The sequence below is a fragment of the Podarcis liolepis genome (genome assembly GCF_965112155.1).
Source record: "Podarcis liolepis genome assembly, chromosome: 1".
Taxonomy (NCBI): Eukaryota; Metazoa; Chordata; class Lepidosauria; order Squamata; family Lacertidae; genus Podarcis; species Podarcis liolepis.
The window spans coordinates 30,844,668-30,868,441 of NC_139554.1; the positions used below are offsets into that span (position 1 = coordinate 30,844,668).

Here is a 23,774-nt window from a genome sequence, read left to right on the forward strand (position 1 = left end):
CCTGAAACCACTGGCCCTGCCAAACAGTCTGCCTCAGGCAACCCTTGGCCTGTTGACCAGTAACTGTATCCCCAATTGCTGTCATATGAAAATTCACAAGTTTCTGAAGGCAGAAGAAGAGATGCCTGATGGACTGCATCTCAGCTAGGGAAATGAGTCTCTGTGGGTGGGAAATTTCAACATGGGAATTTCTTTAGTTGAAATCCCTCAGCCTAGTTCCCACATTCTCAAACAGTGATGCTAGACTCTAGAAAGAAGCCACATGAGAAGCAGGGAACAATGCTGCAGAGAGAGTAAAAAGAAATTGGTGGATTGAGTTTCCCTGGGAATCCTACAACTCTGAAAAACACTGACCTAGTTTGTTCTCAGGAATTATCGAAAGCCCTAAAATAATGCTCTCTGCTGTGCTATGCCACACTATGTTCCCATTTATTGACCTGCCATTTTCAATAAGCAATTCAACATGGGAACTCCTCCAAGTATAATCCTAGTTAGTTGTTGTATCCAAAGAATGCAAGAATGCACACCTCTAGAGCTGTGTACATACAAAACTATATAAGAGCAGAGCATGAAGAAAGTGAAATTTTGAAGGCCAGCTCTCTGGGTCCTCCCTGTTTTGTGCACAGCACTATGAGAGGCTTTAAAAGCAAAGGAAGTGAGCTAAGTTTTATATTTTAACAGAAGAAAACTTCAGCCAGACACAATTCTAATTTCTCTGCTGCTGCAAAACTTTGTTTTACTGAATGCTGTTACCTTCTGCATCACGTTTAGGGAATTTTAAACAGGCAAATGGAAGAAGGTATCTGATTGAAGATGAAGTTAAGTGAAAGAAATTGGTCTCATTTAGCACATGACAGGATTCATCTGTGTTCTCGAGTCCACTGAGGTAGCATCATGGGCGTTTCATATTCATGAGCTGCTGCGACACTGTGTCCCCGCATTTACAAAGCACCGTGTTCAGCAAATTCTGTCCCTGTGGACACCCCATGCATTTCATGGTCTTGTCAGAGAGACATCAAACACGCCAGTAACCAAATACCAGAAAATGGCTTTAATTAGTGCATCTCAATTCGATAATTTTTCCCTCTAAATAGAAAAAGGAGGAATAAAAATAGAAAAGTGGAAAGCAACAGGCTAGAGTCTTCAAATAATGCAAGGAACAAGGAATGGAGGCAGCTTCTGTGGAACACACAAACAAGATTGAGTTCTCTCTCCTTTGAGGGTAATAAGCAAACCAATGAGGGATGTATAGATGCCCCAGCCTCTCTGGACCACTGGCCAGGGCATAGATGGTGGAGGGTTACAATTTACTCTTCCAGCATCAGGTCACACTACCCATTGGTGATGCCATTCACAGAGAAGTGGGTTTCAAACCTTGTCATTAAAAGGAAAGTCATAGCCCTAAAAAATATAGAGATATCAAGGAAAAACAAAAAAGGGGGCTGTCCAACTTCCTGAAAGCATTTACGAACAGCTGCAACTGTGCCAACATGCTGACTACAGCCAGAAATTATCTAAGAAGCTTTAGGATGATCTCATCACCATCATAGCCCTTGCCCTATGCTGTGTAGTGCCAAAGAACACCACTTTATAAAGGCCATAATTTTAGGAGAAAACAAAAGCAAGCTGCATTTTATTGTCTCTTAAATCATCTATTTGGTTGCCTGTTCTGATTTGGGGTGGGGCAGCAAACAGCCCCCCCTGCAGCAAGGCTGACTTCCCTTCCACTGTACAGTATAGTAAAATAATTGTTGCACTATTGCCTCTGTGTTGAGAATATTCCAAAGAGAGAGAGAAAATGTGGGTGAACTCACTTTGACTGACTTCTTGGCTATCCTTTTAAACAGAATTGTAGAGTTGGAAGGGACCCCAAAGGTCATCTCACCGCTTGGTAGTTACCTGGGTCTTCTTTTTTCCCTTTCTCAAACATGGGGGCAACATTTGTGCGCCTCCAGTCCATAGAGCAGTCAACATCTAGCCATTTAGATTCATTCATACTGAACATTAATATAAGATCATAAGAAGGGAGCCCTGCTCAGCAGCCTGAAGGCTAGATGCTCCCCACTCAGCCATTCGCTCCAGAAAGCCACTATGTTCAATGGCATTAAAAGCCGCTGAGATTCAGTAGCGCCACATTCTTCTGTCTCTCTTCTGACGCAGTATCCGTGCTAAACCTGGCCTGAATCCTGACTGAAATGTATCCCAAAAAATCAGTTTAATTTAAGAGAGTCTGAATCTAGTTGGCCACACCTTGGCCAGGAAGGGACATATGCCACTGGGCTAAAATGACGAGTACCTTCTAGGTCCTAGGGAAGGCTTCGTCAGGAGCAGATTTGCTAATGTCCCTTGCAGGTACCTGAAGATCACCCCCCAACTCTTAAAGAGACATTGATCACCTTCCTGAAGCCACTTGGTAACCTTGGGCCAGTCATGGCCTCTCAGCCTAACAGGGTTGTCGTGGGGATTAAATGGAGAGAGAAGACCCATGGATTGAGCTCCTTGGAGAAAAGGTGGGATCTAAAATCAATCAATCAACTGAGACGTATCCAACGACAAGATTGCATTCCATATATTTCACTAGATTCACCTGCTGTAAAGTCCTGGAGGATGCAATTAATTTTATTCTTAAAATGTCTCACAAACATATCGCAGTGGGCTTTGGATGGTTGTACCACGTCCCACAGTTCAGCAGGTAAAAGGTTCTGGACCTTTTCAGAGACTTTTACATACTGGCTGGTATGTGTTTGCACATGATTGGAGGACACTGGCAGGGTTGTTGCGGGAATCCATGCTGTTTTTCTGTTTTAGTTTTTTTCCTGCTGTTTTCCGCCTTCTCTCCTAGGCTGAGCATGAATTTGGCTATATGGTCATTCCACTGGTGTAGCTGCCATGTATCTCTTGTCCCCACATGAAGGAGTGTATACAGGATCACTCTGTTCATGCTTCTGTGCCAAATAGTTGTGTATGTTAAAGGCTCAGATTCTGTAACCAGTTACTTCCCCCCAGCAACTCTACCTTAATAAACAAATATGTGAAAATTTGTGAGTGGCCATTTGCACATCGTACTGATAACAACTGTGGAATGTAACTGCCTGTAGATGCGAAAAAAGAAAATACACGGAACAGATTTCAGTTGTCCTCATATTAATTGTATAAATGTTGCCTGAGGGCGTGATGCAAAGATTACATCTGTAGATGCCATAAATTATTACTTTCTGGAGCAGCTAGTTCTGAGCTGTAGGTAACAAAAAGCAATTTCTCATCTATCACCAAGTGATATACACAAATTGGTCCAAACAGTAACAACAGCTGGAGCACCGGAGAACAGGATGCTGTACTAATATTAATAAATGCAGTATTTCTGAAGCCAAAAATGTGTCTATACTCTCAAATACAGTATCATTTACCTTACAAAAGATAGGATACCAGTTTGGGGGAAAATGAATAATGAAGCTGCTACTGAAGTGCCTATAAACCAAAAATCAAAATAAAGGTATATCCCCATTAATTAAAACAACACCACCAGAAAATGTCAACAGATGCCATCAATGCAATAAAATGCCATTAAAAGACTAAAAGGCATGCTTTAAAAATAAATGCATTTTTGTTTAATTTTAATTATGTGAAACAACAAACATATTGCATATTATATTTTCCTGCAACTAAATCAAGATGTATACTCATACAAACCAATATATCAGCAAAATCCTGGACTTTACTATGCTAATGTACAAAATATGCCTGGAATTCACTGTCACAGAATAAATTTTAAAAAATAATTTTCAAAGGTCCCAATCTTTTATTTTGTTAGACTCTAATATAAGTAGGTATCTTTAGCATTTGTGCTGTGTCCCAAATGTTTTTTGTTACACAAAAACAACCACAAAAACCAACTGAGGAAAACATCTCTGATGCACTGGATATGAATAACTGAATCAGAAGTTTCTTCGAATTCCATTTTTTAAAATGAAAAACAATGAATGAGGTAAGGCATCAATTGTTTATTGTCACAGTGGAAAAAGGTAAGCAATTGGGGGGAAAGGTAAGCAATTGGGGGGGCGCCCTGTGGAAATTTTACAGAGAGTACAAATTGTTCAAATCTCTGAAACAGATTGTGAGTTAGCAGAAAGCACTCACAGAGCTGAAAGAATGACTGAGAAACTAAGTGATTAAATTGATTTTTAATTAAGAACATAGTCTTGGAAAAAATAATTCCAACTAAACAGACAAGGCATTGGGATTTTAAAACACGCATTACCACAAGACAAGCAAAATAAGGGGCAAGAAATAAACTATGATGTATTACAGTGCACCTTCTTGAGTATCTGAACTCATATTGTAATTCAGCCCCGAAACATCTGTGTTGCCAAACCAGAAAAGGGTGGGAAAAATCATCATAGGAACGCAAAAGCTCCATGCAGAAAACAAACCTAAGATATCAAATCACCATGTTGTGAGTGTGGAAACACCAAGAGTCCACAACTCAGTGCTCATTCATCTGCTGCATCCCACACCCTGCCTGCAACTCAGCTTAGGTTCACTGCCATCATTCAGCCCCTTTAAGCAGCTTTCTCTTTGTGCATTATAGATTTACTTCAAGTGACTCGTGCCAAAATCAACATGGATTGACTCAAAACTGCACATTTAAGTTGCTAGTGTAATTTGGTCCTGTGAATTGACTCGAAGAGAGACGAAAAAGGAATGTGGCTATACTCCCAACTGCCAGAATAGCAGTGGTGGAAATGAACAAATGGAGCTGCAGGTGTCTTGACCATTTTGATCGTAAGCAATCAAAAGGCCTTACTCATTAAGTTCATTGATCTTATTCCCATTGGTTTACAACTGGATCGTGCCTGTTGCCTTCAGTATCTGTGTTCTATTTGTATTTAAGACATACTGAACTCCACTCTGCAGGTCCAACTTGTTCAGACATGTTACGTTGCCCAATACTGGATCATACCAATGTTGTGTTATAGACTTCCTCACTAGAATGTCGCACTAACTGCCTTTGGTGATAGGGGAATTGGCAAGATGGACCATTTATCTGACCTAGGAATGCTGTTCTTAACACTTCTCCTTGTTCATCTGTGTGTCATTTCATGCTCAGCACAACTACTTAGCTTGCTCCATCCTTTCAAAATACGCATATATGTGACATTGTAATTCTTGCCCACGTTCATTTTCAAAAGACAAAACTCAAGAGGCGATCATTATTATACAGTTTTATCCTACAGTTTAGTCTTTTGCACATTGAGTAGAGTGCACAGGGTATGGAAGAAATAGAAAACTTCCTTCTGTAATGCCAGTTTGGTGATTTTTGCCTTAATATGAGGCAAGAAAGAAGTTTCTTATAAGCCTCTCATTGAATTATGTTAGGGAGCAGGTATGTCTGATTCTGTTTAATCCCTTTCATGCTCCAGTGCAAAAACAAGACAAACTACATTTCTTTTATGCTAAATTCCTTAGGGTTTTTTTTATTTAAAAAATCTTATATATATTTATTAAAAAATGCAGCTTTGATCGGTAGCACTCATGACATTTCCACATCCAGAAACTCCTCAGAAGCCCCTCCCTCCCTGCACATGAGGCCACCACAGCTGACAGCCAACTGGGTTTGATCACAGCCACTTGGAATCGGATTTTCATAAGACAGACGAAGAGCCTAACTGCTGCTTTCTTTCTCACTCCTATCAGATGAGAAACTGGGGGGGGGGGGCGAGCAGGTCCTGAGGGAACAACGCTACAATCAAGGGCTATGCGGTTCTCTTGCTGTCCCTCTACAGCTGCAATTTTCAAAGAAGCATGCCTCAGGCACTTTCAAATGATGGTGTCTCAATTCTGTAATCATATTTCAAGAGCTTTTTCTTAAAGGGTCTTTTAGGTAAACCTAGTCCGTCAACTACACTTATGGACTCAACAATCACAGCTGCCAATAGGACTGTATATTTAGGGTTTCGCGGAATTGTGCCAGGAAAGCATTGCATGCCAAAAGCCCGTTCTGAAGCAGGCATGCTTATCATTGCCCATCACCATTGTACGCATTGTACGACTTTGGCCTTTCCAGGGAAACACTAAGCCCCTCTGTAAAGAAAGGGACTCCGAAAGAGCAGCACCACACTAATGTCTGGTGCCTACACACTATGTCATTCCATTGCATGTATGTATTTAATAAATTGGTATCTTGGTTTTCAAGACAAGTCTTCTCAAAGTGGGTTACAGCCACTATCTATTCCCTTTGATCAACCTTAGGTCAAGGAAGGTAGCAGCTCTTTTTGTAAATATCCTCACTGCTTGCCTCTCCGGTGACATCCTTTGATCTCTAACTACTCTTTAATGCTATTACAAACCAATCCTGCTGTCCGAACTAGAGTCCTCACTGTAGTTTAGAGCAGTGTGGGCCAAAGCTTTGGTGGCAATCCAAAGCCATGCACATGCCCTAGTAGAAATGTGCGGCTGGCCAAATTCAAAGGTGCAAAAATAATTGTCACCTGACCTGATTGTTCCTTAGTCCGTCCATTTTGTTCCTTGCTCACTTCCCATCTTAATTTCACCAATCCTCAATGTTCTTCCTACACAGTTCTTTCCAATGCCCCCCAGCTCTATACCTCAGGATCTTAACTCTACCAAAAGTCTCATTGCTTAGCCATACTGCCCTGCACCCCTCCAAAGCTGGGACTCTGTTATTTGCAAAGAACTCTTGTAGTTTACGACTCAAAGGCTCCTATCTGCCTTGAGATCTCAATTTTTAAGATTAGTGAAAGGAGCTATAATACTTCATTGTGTATTTTTAAGGACTGATTCAGCTTGTAGTGGCCTGTTCTGAGCTCTGCTGTAAACCAGACCCAAATCCCAAACTTGCTACTTATTAGTAAGGCATTTGTCAGTAGGGCAGGCTGTAGTTACAGGAGGCAGAATAGGGACTGTAGTCATGTAGTTAGTTAAGGCATAGACAAAATCTGTCCCAAGGCACTGGTATGCCAGAGAAAGGGGTCAACCTTTTGCATCCGCCTCAACACCAGTCATCATTGCCAATTTGTTCCAAAAGAGGAGGCACAACAGGGCATGAAGGCAGCTACGGTAGCAGCTCTGCTGAAGCTAAGCAGATCTGGGTCTGTGTAATAGTACCTGGATGGTAGTCTGCCTTTGAACCCTAAACATGCCACCTTGAGATCCATGATGGAAGGAAATGTAATAATATATCCTAACTGCAAGCTCAATTCTTGAAGAGCTGGTCTTTATATAGGCAAAACGACACTATCCATGCATAAGATGGTGCATGATATCAGCAGACTTGGGTAGAAATCCAGTTTTCAGAAGTATAGCAAAATATTTACAGTGGGGGGGGGGGCTTGTGTGTGTGTGTGTGTGTCCAAAATCATTCCAATGGGGACTGAGCATCCTGAAAGACTTGGGGAGGAAAGAGGAAAACCAAGTGGGAGGGGGAATGGGTTGAGTATCTTAGAATTGTAGAATTGGAAGGGACCCTGATCCAACCCCCTGCAATTCAGGAATCCTGGGGTGGACTTGAACCACCAACCTTCTGGTAACAGCCAGATGAACTGGCCTGTTGCGCATCTGGGGCATGGCCAACTGAGTGGAACACTGAAAACACTCTACAGCACAACATTTCGTCACAAGCCCTATGTGTAAATACATATAATAAATTAAATGTTGCAAAGAAACTTTTAGACTCATCAGGGACATTAAATCTGTCCTCCCACCCCCACCCCCAATACCTGACACACAGATTGATGTTATGGGGGCAGTTTTGCTTCTATCCTAACCCTGTTCCCAAGCACAGTGCTTTAATTGCTTCTGAAGAAGTGAGTGGCCACCGTTGACTTCTGCAAAAGAACAAAATGGCTGCAATGGGACAAAACACAACTCGCATGAGGTACCAGGCCAGCCTGCCCATAATTATGTTCCTGGGGTCAAGAGAACCCCAAACAACAAATCCCTTTTCTTTCTTTCTACTTTTCTTTTTAAAAAGGCATTCTATTGGCTCTATTTCTCAAAAAACATATAAGAGAGTGGGACACTTGTGAAAAGGATGAAGTTGGATATTACAGGGAATCAGAGTCTGGAAAGAAGGAAGAATAACCTCTAGTGATGTCCAGAACTACCCACACAGGAACTGACCACTTACCTGCAGTTACAAAAACAAGAAAGGAAACAAAAGCAAAATACTGGGTTCAACCCCCAGAGAAGGGTCAGGGACCACCCCTTTCAAAATCCTTGTTTTTTCCCCTTATGTAGGTGTACAGAGCAGCCTGAGCTTAGAAGAAACACCTAGCTCTGGGAAGGAAACACTCAACAGATAGCACTTTTCCAATTCACCTAACAGCCTGGCATCTTCCATCTCATCCAGCTCTATTACTGTGCTGAGCTCAGCCACTTCTGCCTATTTTCCCTGTTGACACGGATAGAAAATTGAGCAATTACCCTTAAATGCCTCTCTCTCAATTCACCCAGATTGCTACATACACAATATTAAGCCCCCAATTGCCCCTGGCCAAAAGTGGTTCAACCAGGCCTGTCCTTTAGGAATTAAACAATTTTTGTTGCTTGCAAGAGTTTATTATTCCTAAGGTTGTCACTATATTAAATCCTATTAAAGCAGACTTCCCATGGTGCAGTAAGCCACAGACCTTCTCTTTGAGTCTCAGAGCAAGAGGACTTGGACAGAAACAAGGCAAAAGTAGCAGAGGTATGCTGCCTACTGACTTAGCACCCGTTGCTTAGGTACGTTCATACTTACACACATGCCTGAGCACACAAAGAAGCATAGTATTGACAAGATCAGTCAGTAGAGCATGAGACTCTTAATCTCAGGGTTATGGGTTCAAGCCCCACATAGGACAAAATATTCCTGCATTGCAGGGAGATGGACTAGACGACCCTCGTGGTCCCGTCCAACTCTACAATTTGATGCTTCTATGAAGGCAAACAGTCTTCATGTGCGCAGACCTCCCTAGTGAATCCCAGTATCTGGGACAGAATTTGTATTTCTGAGAATCTTTGATTTTTAAGCAAGTTAGTTTCTAGTTTCCATGACTATGGAAGCACATTAGAAAATACATTAGTAAATTCTGCAGAAGTGAAAATAACAGGTTAAGAATATGGCGTGTAAGTCAGTTTAATTTGTATGAACAATCTTATATTGTTCCAAGCTCTGAATCTTGGTATTCTTGGCCCCATATTTTATTACTAAAAATAAGTGCTGAAAAATATTTATGTGCCACTAGAAGTATGCTATGCTCTCTGAACACAGAAAATATCCAGACCCCAACCAAAGAGTTACATTCTTAGTGAAGAAGACAGGAAAGAATTATGCCACCCATGAAGTATACCTGCCTGTGTGGATCACTGGCTCCACTGCACGTATTGGCAGTTTCACTTCATTGGTTGTGTGAGCTGGTTCTTGCACCTCGCAAGTAACAAGTGTCACCCCATTGTTTTGTTTGAGAATAAGCACATATTGATCAGTTCCTCATCCCGTATGTGAAATCCCCTTCTCTTTGTAGGCAAGATTGGGTGATTTTATTCTTGTGTTTGTGAGCATTAGCCCTGCAGGTCACTTCTCACGTGGACTGAGATTTAGTCATTTCAAGTTAACCGTAGCACCTCCTGGCAGAAAACATGTCCTTGCCTGCCAGGTTTCCTGCTGTCCTTGTAAATGTTTCCCTACACAAGCACCTTGAGCATCTCTCCACTTGTTTCTCTTGGCTGATAAAACTGTTCCTAGGTGCTGGAAGCCCACAGCAAACCAGGCATAGCAGAAGCCCAGTCAGGAAGCTGTGGAAAACCGCAGTTGCTATTAGAAGAAAAACAGCAGCAGGAACATTGCAGGGCTGCACCTGTGCAACCTTTGCAGGCAGGCCAGCTGCCAAATGGGCCAGACTCTTTATTTCCAGAAGTACTTTTGTGAGACTTCTCAGTATTGTTCTTGAGGTGTGTGAAAAGCTTGCCTTGAGGAGGCAAACGAGGGTGTTCAACAGGCATAGGAACAGTAAGCGGTACAGATAAATGGGGAATATCCAAGTTCTAGAGACAATTTCTGCCTTATTTAATGCCAAAGCTAAACCCTTCAATTCATTCCCCATTTCCTGCCCCTAGGCTCTGATGCTACTGGTCTCTATCACATTTTCTCCAGTTCTGCAGCAAAGGCACATTTCCTGTAGCTGCTTCCTGTCTTCAACATTCTGGATACTTTTAGGCGGGTATTTACTCTGGAACAAATACGCTTTATTCACTCACTTTTTAGGTGGCAATCAATATTCTTCATCAACCAAAAGTGAATCTGATGCTGGTCCAGTGATTCTGAAGCATCTGGTCCGGGCGAAAAAGTATTAATTTCACTTATATGCTCATCTTGTCCTGAATCAGTGATGACTGACCAGGAGGGGAGCGTGCTGTCACTCTCAGATCCTGCTTTGTGGCTTCCCATAGGCATCTGGTTGACCAAAGTGAGAACAGGATGTTGGACCAAACAGGCCCCTGGCCTGATCCAGCAGGCTCTTCTTATGTCCTTTTGTTTTCTACACTGCAGTAAAATGTTTTGTGTTTCGCTGTATGCTGCCTCTGCAAGTGCATTGGAAAGGAGGAGGCTGCTGAATGATCTCTTCCCCTCCCACACAATTCCACAAATGGAACATGCCTGCACATACACAAAACGCACTATAGCCCTGGTAGCGCAGAAAGTCACTTGCTATGCCTCTTGCACCTTATAGTAGAAGAAATACCCTTTATCTTACACATATATAGTGGTGCCCCACAAGACGAATGCCTCGCAAGACGGAAAACTCGCTAGACGAAAGCGTTTTGCGGTTTTTGAGCTGCTTCGCAAGACGAATTTCCCTATGGGCTTGCTTCACAAGACGAAAACGTCTTGCAAGTTTGTTTCCTTTTTCTTAACACCGTTAATACAGTTGCGACTTGACTTCGAGGAGCAACTCATAGCACGCGGTGTGGTAGCCTTTTTTGAGGTTTTTGAAGACTTTGGTGATTTTTGAAGCTTTTCCAAAACTTTTCCGACACTGTGCTTCGCAAGACGAAAAATTCGCTAGACGAAAAAACTCGCAGAACGAATTAATTTCGTCTTGCGAGGCACCACTGTGTCTTAAATTCACTTGATACCTCTGCTAGGGGAGATTCTATTCATCTTAATCTTAACTGAAAAGGCTTCCGGAACACAGAGGTAGACACCTTAGAGCTTCTCCAAACAATCTATTTATTGAGTATTCATCCTGGTTTTGTTGCAAGGTGTTTATACACCTTCCTTTTCATCATCTGCTCATTCCACACTTTTCAATAGCCTTTAATTTCTCTAACCACAAAACGTCCCTATATTTTTTGAACATGGATTTGTTACACAAGGAGCAGGCTTGTTTTCTCCAGCTCCGGAGGGTAGGGTATGAACCAATGGATTCAAGCTACAAGAAAGGAGATTCTGGCTCGACATCAGGAAGAGCTTTCTGACGGTAAGAGAATGCTTGAGTTAAGATTCCTGCATTGCAGGGGGTTGGACTAGATGACGCTCACGGTCCCTTCAAATTCAATGATTCTCTGATTCTAAGGGTAACAAGGCCCTTTAATCCACTTCATTTGTGCAAAGCTAAATTTTCTGCTGATCTCCTAAAATCCTATTTTTAAAATTCAGTTAGGAATGCAGGCTCTTACCTTCTTCTTCATCCTCTGCCTCTAAACTCTGCTGTCTCAGGCGATGGCTAGAAGAAACCAGAGACAGAAGACAATCTTAGAGGCATAACTATAAAATGATGTCTCCTGAAGTCCTATTTCACTCTACTGTCTGCTTCCTCTGAAGAAAAACAGAATAGGGCAAGGTGATATGAGGGGCTGGAAGAGAAGGGGGAAATCGTGACATTTCCCTCCGCTAAGTTCCACTTGCAAAAGTGTTAACTAGAGAAAAAAAAGGTTTTCTGAAAGTGGAGGGGCAGAATTGGATGCAGCCCCCTATGAATGATGAGGGAGGCAATCTTGGTATCTGTTCCAAATACACCATCACTGAACTGACCGTGGCAGTAGAGACAATGTGATGTCCAAACTCAGAACATTGGGAATGACAGGTTTTTGGGGGGTTTTGCAAATCACGCCTTCATAATCTAAAGATTCGGGAAGTCTTGTTAAGTCTGGCTAAGCTATTCCTTCTGAGCACTTAAAGAAGAATATGTTCCAATCTTCACTGAGCAAAGCTGACTAAACGTTGGTCATGTTTGCATTAGCAAAAAAACTAGGAAGGTCTACTGCCACAGACAGAAAATAAAATACAAAGATGTCACATTTGGCTGATTCTGTTGATATATATACAGAAATGTGGTTGATGGTGAAGCAAGAAACTTACTCTTCCGCTTCTTGTTCTGTCGGTCTCTTTTTTGACCTGAAAGACAAGAAAAGGCTATTGCTGAAAGGAGTATAAGAATATTTGCAAGGAAGCAGCAGTAGAGAAATGGACTTTCAGCAACTCTTTTGAAATCTCTCCTAAGGAAAAGTTTGTTTCAATGTAATCCTGGTAAAAGATGATGATGATGATGATGATTTATTTATTTATTTATTTATTTATTTATTTATTTATTTATTTCTACCCTGCCCATCTGGCTGGGTTTCCCCAGCCACTCTGGGTGGCTTTCAACAGAACATTAAAAACAGAATAAAACTTCAAACATTAAAAACTTCCCTAAACAGGGCTGCCTTCAGATGTTTTCTAGAAGTCGGATAGTTGGTATTTTAGTTGGTGAGGGCATCTAGCTATAACTCAGGATGCTCATAAAACCTAAACGGAAGCCTGTCAACTAAAGTAGTGCCCTCCGTGCAGCACGTTTTAAAAAGCAAGGGGGAAAGTGTGGAACTTCCTCCATTTCTAAGGCCCAACAAGGCCTTTCATGTGATGAAGCAGCAGCAACAGCAGTGGTGGCTACCAAATTGGATGACTTTAAAAGAGGATTAAACAAACTCATGGAGCATAAGGTGATCAGTAACTACTAGCCGTGATGACTGTCTTCTATCTCCATTGTCAGAGGCAGCATAGTTGTGAATACCAGTTTCTGGAAACTACCAGAGGGGAGAGTGCTCTTGTATTCAAATCCTACTTGTGGGCTTCCCATAGGTATTTGGCTGGCCACTGTGAAAACACAACGCTGGACTAGATGGGCCTCAGTGTGATCCAGCAGAACTCTTCTTAAGTTCTTAAGAAACAGCAGATGCACAAATGACTCATGCAGCCTTCTTTCACACTTGTGTCAGACGCAAACTTGCACATTTCCCCAGCAGGGAAAATGCATGCATTTCACTGCATGGAGGAGATACACAAGTTTATGTGTTGCACTTTGCACTAAAGGGATGTAGAGAGGTTGTACAAGTCACTCCTTGCATCTAGACATTGCTGTTCTCCTGTAAGCGGAAAGTTGCTCTTTTTAAAAAAGCAGTGTCCTTTGTATGGGTGGGGGGAGTGCCAAGTAATGGAAGGCAGTCATTGAGCATGCTCTGAGATACAGTATTCTAAAATTTATATATTGAAAACATAAATAGATGAAGTGAGTGGGTTAAAACTCAAATCAAATGATGGGCTGCTGAACAAAAAGGAATTAACAATTGTACAAGGAGTGTCACAACAAAATTGTGGCAAAACAGTTTTCATTTGGGTTCTCTGTTGCCCGTAAAACTGCCCCTGAACACTATCCCAAAGCAACAGCAATTTAAAAGCATAGAATCTGCAATCCTTATAGGGAGATTATGCCAGACTAGTGACAGGTACAAACACTTGAGAGAGGAGGCTCTCCCGACTGTCCCTAGTTCATAAACAAAGAATTTGCTATTTAACCTAGCTGCCTTACATGGCCCTGGAAAAGGCTGGACCAGACGCCTTGTGGTTCAGGCAAAATCTGGCTGAATTACCCAGAGTTCATCATCGTAATAATGTGGAGTTGGAAGGAGAAGGCAGGGCGACAAGGGGGCGGGGGAGATGGCAGGCTGCTCTTTCGCTCGTTCTCCACCCCAGCAAGCCCAGAACTAATTCAGATCCGATTAGGGATGCTTGTTCAATATTCAAAATGTAAAACATGGAGGTTGCTGAACCAGCACTTTGAAAAGTTAATTAAATGCCAGGTTTCTTTTTAGCAGATACTCCATCACTTACTGATTGCTTTGACTATTTCACAGGATGAAGTTTTTTAACTCTGTGTACTGGGAAATACTCTTTTCTCATTTCCTAGAGTGGGGGCACAGCATGACCAAGAACAAAACAGGGCTTTCCTTTACATGTTCTGCCCGCAAGGAAGGACTGCCACCAAAAAATCAAGAGGCAGTACTTTAAAGGGCTTGGAAATATCTGTCTCCTTAGCTTTTATAGAATCAGGCACTGTCTCTAAGTGGCAAATGTTATCAAAGGTGGCCTCTATTTCTTGTTAATGTGAGATAGTATGGCACAGGACTCATTTTCTTACACTGCAGAGCTTCTAACTAGGGTGGCCATGTGTTCTGCTTTACGGAAAACAGTTCTTGGTTTGGAGGGCTGTCAAAGGGCAGTCATCTGCTCAAAGGCATCCTCTGATGGGCTTTCTAGTCCAAGTCTAGTTTAAAGATGAAGGGCCATAAGAAGGAAGATCATGAGGGGCCTTCAAGTTGTCCCTCAACAACTAGAACCTAGAGAGAAGAGTAAGCAGGCACAGGGTCCACCTGGCCACAGTCTTTTCTAGTACGGTGAGATGATTTTACTTCAGTTTAAATTATAGTGATTATTTCTAAATTTCCATCTATAGGTCTAAATTAGCATGTATTAGAATGTTATAATGTTCTGAACTTTGTAATCTGGCCTGAGATTGCTTATGATGAAGGGCAGAACACAAACCCTGTCAATAAATAAAGGAAAAATAAAAACAAACAGTTTACAGTGTCACGTGTTAGTCACTGTGTGAACACACAAGAGAACCAGCCGGCAGAATGCTGATGGTAGAATGTCAGGTGTGAACACAGGGAACCCCAGTTCAAAGGTCTTTTCAGAAATAAAGCCCAGCTTTTGAAAAGGATCTCTCAGCCTAACCTATCTCACGAGGTAAACAATCGGGCAGAGGGATGACCTAACCTGAGGCTTTGGGATAGGGGAGGGAAGCAACACGGATGAATACAACACCTGGTTCTGTCAAGCCTGTCAGAGGATATACTTTTCAAATAGGAATAGCTTCTCTAAAGACATTCATGTACACCACTGCTGCTTCCCCTCTTCTCTTTCCCCCTAAGCTACACGCCAGATTTTGGGCGAGGAGGCAATTCTCCTCCATAAGTGCCAGTGTCTCAGAGGTTAAGTGCTGAAGGGTGAAAGGCAGCACTAATGTAGACATCATCTCTGCTAAAATGTTTCTCTCCTATTTAATGGAATACTGTGGAGATTTAATGGAGATAAAATAGCCAGGTTCCAAGAAGAGCAAGGATGTTATATTCATGCACGATGACAATGTTCAGTGGTTAATTAGACACCGTTAACCTGTTTTAACAGGGGACATAAGTGGGACAAATGTGGGCAAATGCCCTTGATGTTTTGTAATATCCGTAGCTCAACGCCGGCCCTAGTTATTCTTCCTTGCTGTGGTACAGTATAGTACATACAGCTGAGCACCAGGAGGTCAGCCTATTGTACAGGCATGCAACATAAAATGAATAAATTGCATATGAGTGGTGAAGCTGGTAAAGAACAGGGAAATAACATAAGCTGCTCTGATAATATATTGGATATGGCAGTGTGTAGTCGAAGAGTAATTGGAGACCATCAATGAGACAGGTTTTCCAGAAAATTTCGAATTACACATTTGTAAGTTGCATAAGTAGTTTGCATCAAAACTTTTCAGTTTGCATCAGGAAATTTTCTGATGCCCCTGATGAGTGATCTAATTTTAGAATGTTTTACTTGTATTTGGTAAACAAAAGGTAAAAACTCTGAAACAGTTAATATTGCAATCCATTCTTTGTTACAAATGAATTTATGAAATGGATTTTTTTCCCACGGAAAAATAAAATGCAGGGAAATTTCCCATGCCACATCACAGGGCAATATATGAAACAGAATGGTTAGGCAGAGAAATCTGAACACACTGAAGGATATCACCTTCATCTTCCTGAAACCTACTCCTTTACCAGCCATTACTACTTGCAAGTATTATGTTCAGAATATACACTTCTGAGAAAATACCTGCCGACACTAACAGTTCTCTCTAAAAAAAGAAGGTAAACAATATCATGCTGGAACCTTGTTTTCTTTGCAGAAGTAAGTTCATCTTGTCACCCTTGACTGGATGTGGTCAAAAAACAAAGTCTGGGTAAAACAAGACACAATCAGGCAGCATATTTGCTTCAGAGAAAGGCAAAACAAGGTGAATGACCCATGAGATTATAACTCAGGTGAGCAACACATGAATAGCTCTGAGGTTTGGTAGAAGAAAAAGGTGCATTAGGAAAATGGAATGAGTTGAGTGTTTGCACAGCAGTCAATTCTGCCTTCCTCTTTCCTACCAGACCTGTATTCTTTAGACTGGGAGGCCATACTATTGTCTGACTCTGTCACAGCCCCCAGTCCACTTTGGTTAACCCTTAATGCTCAATTTATCCATAGAGGAGCACAATAAGTATTGATGGGGCCGAACTTAGTAGTACAGAGACTGCCAAGGCTGCAACTGCATTGGAGTTGGTGCATATTTCTTTGCAAAGTTTGCCCCCTTCTGACTAAACTTACAACAGCATTTCTATTTAATTCCCTGACCAGCACTTCTCTGCTTTAAATTCCTCACAGCTTTGCTCTCCCCACGTGAAAAAAGAAGACTGTGGCTATACATATGGTGTAACATGCAATTCGCCCCCCCCCAAGGCAGAAAAAGACAAAGAGATCTCATGTTTTCTGGACTTTCATTCAGTCATCCCTGCCCAGTGTTCAACTGCCCATTCAGTTAAAAGACTCCCCTCAATAATTATATCTGTCTGTCTTCTGTTCAACTTCATGAGCATTCTGCATTCAAGAAATTATCTCGATCTCCAAAAAAATTACTTTCAGCAATAATTCTGGAAACCACAGTTGACTGTCCTGAACCCTGCGACAAGTAGTGTTGTACTCAAGGAGTCATGTTACTTTGAAAACTCCAAAAACAGAAGGCCAATGTAGACACACAGGAGCTACAGTGCCTAGTTTTTTCACTTCTGGAGAGTGACATACACAGGCAGAGCGACCCAGTAGTGCTAGTTGTGAGGGATGGGGATCGACAGAGCTCTGCAGGGAGCCAAGGACTGCAATATCAAAGATGCTGTAGGTCCAGATGCAGAAGCTCTGTCATCACAGCTGAAGGGGATGTTTCAGCATGGCAGTGAACATACTTCCTAGCCTGTCTATGCCATTTCTCTTTTATGAATGACCCGCAAAACGAAAGCCCCTTGAAGACGCCCTCTTGCTAGAAGAACAGAAGGGAAAGGAAAGTACTGATGTTCACAGACATTTTATTCTTGAAGAGCGGATTCATCAAAGGGAAAACAGAGCAATTTGTTAGGCTTGTAGCATTCAAAATCTCTCCGCTTCCAAACAAAGCTGCTGAAAACACGGGGAGCTTTCGCAGATTGCCACTGGCTCAAGGGACGGAGAAAGGACAGAATTTTACTTCTTGCATAAACAGGAATGCAGCACTTTGCAAGGCCAAGTTTTCAGTCTTTATGATATGGTCTTGTGGACCAAATCTGCCAGAGATTCAAACTTCAGAATCAGGACAGAATTTCCATTGACTAAGAGCAGCAACTACTACTGCTTTTACCTGGATTATAATTTTTAGCTCTAAGATATATCTGCTAAAAACTATACATCTGTGATCAATGTAAAGTGAATTATTCTCCTTTTTTTCTACAGACTACTCCAGTTAGGGGAGAAAAGTGATTTTAGTGCAGTGCTGAAGACCCAGCTGCAACTTGCCTAAATTACATGGAGTTGTCTATAACGTGTATGTTTTAGTAGGGTTACCATGAATTTTCACCAGTGTTGATTTTAGAAGTAAAACAGCAGTTTGGGTGGAATAGTCTTCTCCCTACTTCAAATGTGTGAATATTTACTTTAAAAAAATCCTACTTTACTGGATTTTACACAGACTCTGAAAACATTTATTATTTCAAAACTGCTTTTTCATATGTGGTGCTGTATTGTTTTGTTGTTTTAATGCTCTAATGCTGCAGTGTTTTGGTTTTATATTGTGTTATTAATATAGTGTATATTATAGTTTGGTGAGAGCTATATTTTGTCTTGAAAAGCAACACATACATTAAAAAAAAATCATCATCATCATATTGAGGACTATTCTTTTCTATGTTTGCTTCTGCTCTCTCAACTCCACCCTGGGATCACATAGTGAGCAGGAGGAAGTGGATTTGATTATGTGACTGCATCACTAACACAATTGAATGCGGGAAACGTGTTTCCTAGATTAACCACATTGGTGACCCTAGCCAATCAAGATTATATAGCAAGCAGGATCATGTCGCTATGCTACATAGCCAATCAGATTTGACTACAGGATATCAATGAGAGTGAGATCAAGTGTGAGCAAGATGAAATCTTTACAAGGTAAAATAATTCCCCCGCCCTAGAATTGCCAATTGTATTTGTGAAAATCTGGGGGAAATTTCGGCTCCGTCCTTATTAGCACCAGCATGGTGTGCACTTCAGCCATATTCCACCCAGCAAAATCTCTGATCCCGGGAATGGTTATGCTAGTATATATCACTTCCAGGGTCCTTTGTCAGAGGGCAGTGGCAGCAAAATTCAACGAAGTACAAAGCCGCCAACTTTCTGACGTTTGCAACTTTATTCTTTTTCACAAAGGAGATTTATGATGAAACAAAAAAAGATTCACATTATAAACAAAATGATAATTAGTGGCATAGCAGCCTCCAACATTAGAACTTTTAATGGATACAATTCAGATCCCAACTCTCTCAGTATTAAACTATACATCAGATGCTGTGTTAAAGCTCATAAGAAATTATACTATTCACCTACGAATGTAACATCCCTGATAGATCAGACCAAAGACTTATGTAGTCAAGCATCTTGTTCTCCCAATGGCCAACCAGATGTTCTGGGAAACCCACAAACAAGCCCTACGTGCCAAAGCCCTCCCCTTCAGCACTCTCTCGCTCATGTTCAGAGGTATCCTGCCTCTTTTACTGGAAATAACAAACAGCCTTGATAGCCTTATCTCCATTAACTTATTTTAAAGCCACATAATTTGACTATCATCACTGCGTCTTGTAAAGAATTAACAGCATTACAGTTTACTGCATGAAGCATTTCCATTTGTCTATTCCTGGGGTCCCAAATGTGGGGCCGTTGGGCACCATAATGTCCTTAGTCACCTGCGAAGGCCCTGTGCCCTTACCCATTGTATTTTATTTTTCTAACTGAGAGTTCTTCTAACTTTGGCATGGTGGGTCGCCTGTTTTTTTTGCCTGTGTTTTCTTTGGGGGTTTTGGAGATGGTTCTGAGCATTGCCCATTTTTCTTCTCTGAAATATGTCTCTAGGCCCCAAAGGCTGGGAATACCTTGTCCACCCAGAATCTTCCACCATTCAGCATCACTGGATCATTGAGAGGGGGAGGGGAAACCTCTCCTTATCTTTTCTCTGAACCATGCATTGTTTTATACACCTCAATTATGTCCTCTCTTCTTCACCTTTTTCCAAAGCTAAAAAGCCCCCAAAGTAACTTTCTGTCATACTCCATACACTTTATCACGTTGGTTGCCATTTTCTGCACCTTTTCCAGCTTTACTGTTTGACTTACTCTATTTAAGAAAACAATGTCTCAAAATGATCAGGTCTTATAAGAAAAAAGCAGAGTAACAAAATCCTACGACCCTGCCCCCATTTTGTAAAAATCCTGCTCTTTCAGCTTTTCTGGATAAAAGGTAGAAAAGCAACAACCAATTGTGATTACCCACACACCCCTGGATTAAACAGAACAAATAAACCCAGAGAACAGAACACTAAATTGACCCTACAGCCACCTTTGTACAGGTAGCAGATCCTTAAGGTAAGTCTTCTGCTTTCCCCTTCGCCTTTGCTTTTTTTGCTAGGTCTCGACATAAGAATTGACTGTGAAAAGGCAAGGAGAGAACCACCCCAGCAATGACACTGAAGGAGAAGAGGACAGGAGCCAGTTAGCATTCCTGGAACATCCACTCTATAAAAAGAAGAAAAAAAATCCAAACCCACACACTGTAGCTCTCCCGCCATCTTGATGCCCTTGATGCGTGCTGATGGCATGGAGGCGGCTGGCACCAGAACAGCCCAAGAGAAGGAACGAGAGGCCAATGGAGATTTATGTGAGGAGAGTGAGATGGACAAGGTAAAATTGTCAGGAGGAGTTGTTAGAAAGTAAAATATATTGTGACAATTCCACTCCTGCCGTTCATCAATAAACTGACAGATCATTTAGTGTCAATTAGGTGTGATAGATGGACAAGTCCCCATGATCCCGGGCCAAAATTAATGGCTGGGAGGGAGAGGGTGATTGAAAATGACGGCTGACATTGAGAAGAAAGTCCTGAAGGTCCCCAAGGGGCCATTACTTGCCTCATTCCCTTGCAGATCAATGCAGGGACAAACCCAAAAACAGACACTTCGAGACAAAACTTAATCAGACTTCCTTTCCTTCCGTCCAAGTTCTGCTCGCTCACTCTGCTTCCTGTGCCCCCCGCCTCTCCCGGTCCCTGAGCAAGGACATCAACAGGTGGAAGCGTATAGGGAAAGGCTTTCGTCTAAAGGTAGTTAAGATTCAGGAGCCATGGCAGTGCCACCAGCAAGCCCCCTTCTTAGACTATGGGCTGGTTCAAACATCCATAGGGGACATTTATTGGCGCCCTCCCATTTAAAATGTTGAATGGAGAAACCTGTCTATGAACCGGGAAGTCTGTAGGTGCCAGTAGCCGGGGGGGGGGGGGGGATGCCATTGTAATAGTGGAAGTGGCTCCTACAGGATTCGAGCCATGAACAGTATAATTCTCTGAATTTTTAATGTCTTAATGGTTCAATTTGATTTGTGATAACAGAGTTACATTTTATTTTTACCTCATTTTTGTCTAATTTTAAGAAAATGTATTGAAATTTGCCATATTGGTTTTTTATTTTTATGTCAACCACATTATTATATTAAGCAGTACATTTTTAAAATAAATAAAGTATATGGCGATATCTCTGCATAACCCCCTCTATTGCATGTTAACTGGGTTGGCCAAAAATAAACATCCAATTTGCAACCCCGACTTTGGCAATAGAAAACTTTTGCTAGCATGAGAAGAGTTACTCTTGAGATTTTATCAATTCTTAGAGTCACTATGTACAAAGAAAAGACGATGGCATTATTAATAATTTGAATTCAGAGCCCAACTTGTTCTGAAGACGTGGGATGGGAAACTATAAAAATTAGATCATCAATGGAAAATATCCTATTAAAATCAAATTAATTTCCATCTGTAATTAACAGATTTTCACATCTCTAGAGTCCTCAAATTAAGGATTCAATCGCCAGTTTGGTTTCCAGTTCTGAGGTGCTAAGCCTCAGGTGCTTAAATGCTTGTAGACTTCCCAGCCTTGTCAGCCTCAACCGCTTATGGCTAGCTCAGAACCCAAAGCTGCCCCTGATAGAGATCTCTTTTACTTCAGAGCTTTCCAAAGACACTTCACCTCCCTCTAACCATCTGCAGAGTGAGCTGTCAAAACACTTCTGAATTACAGACGCTCTTGAGGTACAATCTGGAAGTTTTCATATGGAATATTGCACCCCCCAAAAGATATTGTACAGCTGGAATATGTTCAGAAAAGAGCAAGCCAGATGAGCAAGGGTGTGGGGCAGCTCCCCTATGAGGAAAGGTCGCAGCATTTGGGACTTTTTCCATTTAGAGAAAAGGTGAGCAAGAGGTAACCTGAAATAATTTCAAAGAACTATACATGGCATGGAGAAAGTGGCCAGAGAGAAAAAATTCTCCCTCTCTTATAGCACTAGAACTCGTGGACATCCAGAAAAGCTGAATGCTGAAAGATTCAAGACAGACAAAAGAAAGCGCTTTTTCATGAAGCGCGTAATTCAACTATGGAGGCAGTGATGGCCACCAACCCAGAATGGCTTTAAGAGAGGCTTTGACATATGAACGGAGGATAAGTCTGTCAGTGGCTACTAGCCACGAAGCAAGCTGTGTTCTGCCTCCACAGTTGCAGGCAATATGCTTCTGAATACCAATTTTTGGAAACCACGGGAGAGGAAACTGTTCTTGTGCTCCAGTCCTGCTTGTGGGTCTGCTATGGGCATCTGTAAGATGAAGATGCTGGACTAAATCAGCCATTGGCCTGGTCCACCAGGCTCTTATGTTTTTAACTACATAATCATCTTGCCTAGATTACTCACAAAAGAAAAACATTAACCCCTTATAGAAACATTTCTTTCTAGACACACACACACACCCGCGCTCCCCACCTTACAGGGGCTCAGATCTTGAACGTAAATCAAAACACATCAAATTTATCCCCCAGGTTTGATGCCCCTGTTCTATGCATTCAGGCACCCATTAGATGTTATTTTCCTGTGCTTTTGGCTGATTCCTCTTTAATCATTTTGCTCTGTTCTAGTTGCTGGGTACTGCACTGCAATTTTCAAGTTCTGCACATTTTAATGGTGAGTTTTATTTACTGTATTGTTTTTATCAATTTATATTGTGATTATATTACGGTCAGCCATTTGGAGCCTATTTTGAAGAAAGAAAGCCGGATAACAACATCTTTAGTACACAATTCAGTACAGCCAAGTTTCAGGCCCCCAAATGAGGTAATTAGGCTTCTATCCTATATCTACTTGCATGTGTCAGTAGACAAGCACAGGATTGCGTTGTCAATCTAATTATTCATGCTAGTTGTCAATCCCACCCTCCTCCTTTCTTGTTCACTGTGCTTTCTGTGCTGATGGGGCTGGAAAATATATCATATAATATCCCTGTGAAATTCCTTTTCACTCTTTCCAATACTGCTTGTCTGGACGAATCATTAAGAATTCTGCATCAGTGTGTTTTTGTATAAAAATTAAATTGCAACAGCAATAACAACAATAATAGCACTTTATTCAAAGTGCTTCACATACATTATGTTACTGTAATCATTATTACACATATGTAAGTTGGTAAATATTAGTATCCCAATTTTGCTGATGGGAAGTGGCTTATCTGGGTGAGTTTATGATAAGAGGCAATATTTCAACGTACTGCAGATTTTCCAACTGCAGCTCAGATTGTTAGGCACTACTCTACATTAGCTCTGCTAAGAAACAGTAGTTTGCATATTATTTTAAGTGTTCAACCACAATGAAGTAAAATATGTCCTTTATTTAGGCTCAGCTGTTTAGGGTGCTTTGAGAAGACTGACGGGTGCAGGCAGGGACTTCCATGAAATGCCCTTGTACTCCTCTGGTCCCAATTCCCCAGCTATAATACAGCAATATAGAGACCTATCCACTATCTCTCCTAGGAGAGACATAATTAAGACTACAGCAAGCAAGCAGTTGTATTGATAGCTCTCACCAATATATTTATACTTTAAGACAAAGACAACGTAATATGTTTCATGTATAGAAACAAACAGAAATCAGGAATTTATGCTTAATATCGGTTGGGGGTTTTTTTGTTTTGTTTTGTTTTAAACAAGATCAGAGAAAGGAACAAATACTAACTGTAACAGACTCCATAAAGGAGATCTCTA

General features: G+C 41.5%; 1 protein-coding gene across 2 annotated transcripts in view; it reads right to left on the minus strand.

Annotated features, from left to right (window-relative positions):
* IFT43 (intraflagellar transport 43) overlaps nt 1–23,774 on the minus strand; it is a 49,504-nt gene that overhangs the window by 6,983 nt on the left and 18,747 nt on the right. For both annotated transcript variants that reach the window (XM_083503539.1, XM_083503540.1), the window contains exons 4-5: nt 12,362–12,397; nt 11,680–11,726 (exon numbers count right to left, since the gene is read on the minus strand). In XM_083503539.1, coding sequence (XP_083359665.1) covers nt 11,680–11,726; nt 12,362–12,397 — 83 coding nt within the window. The remainder of the gene's footprint in view (nt 1–11,679; nt 11,727–12,361; nt 12,398–23,774) is intronic.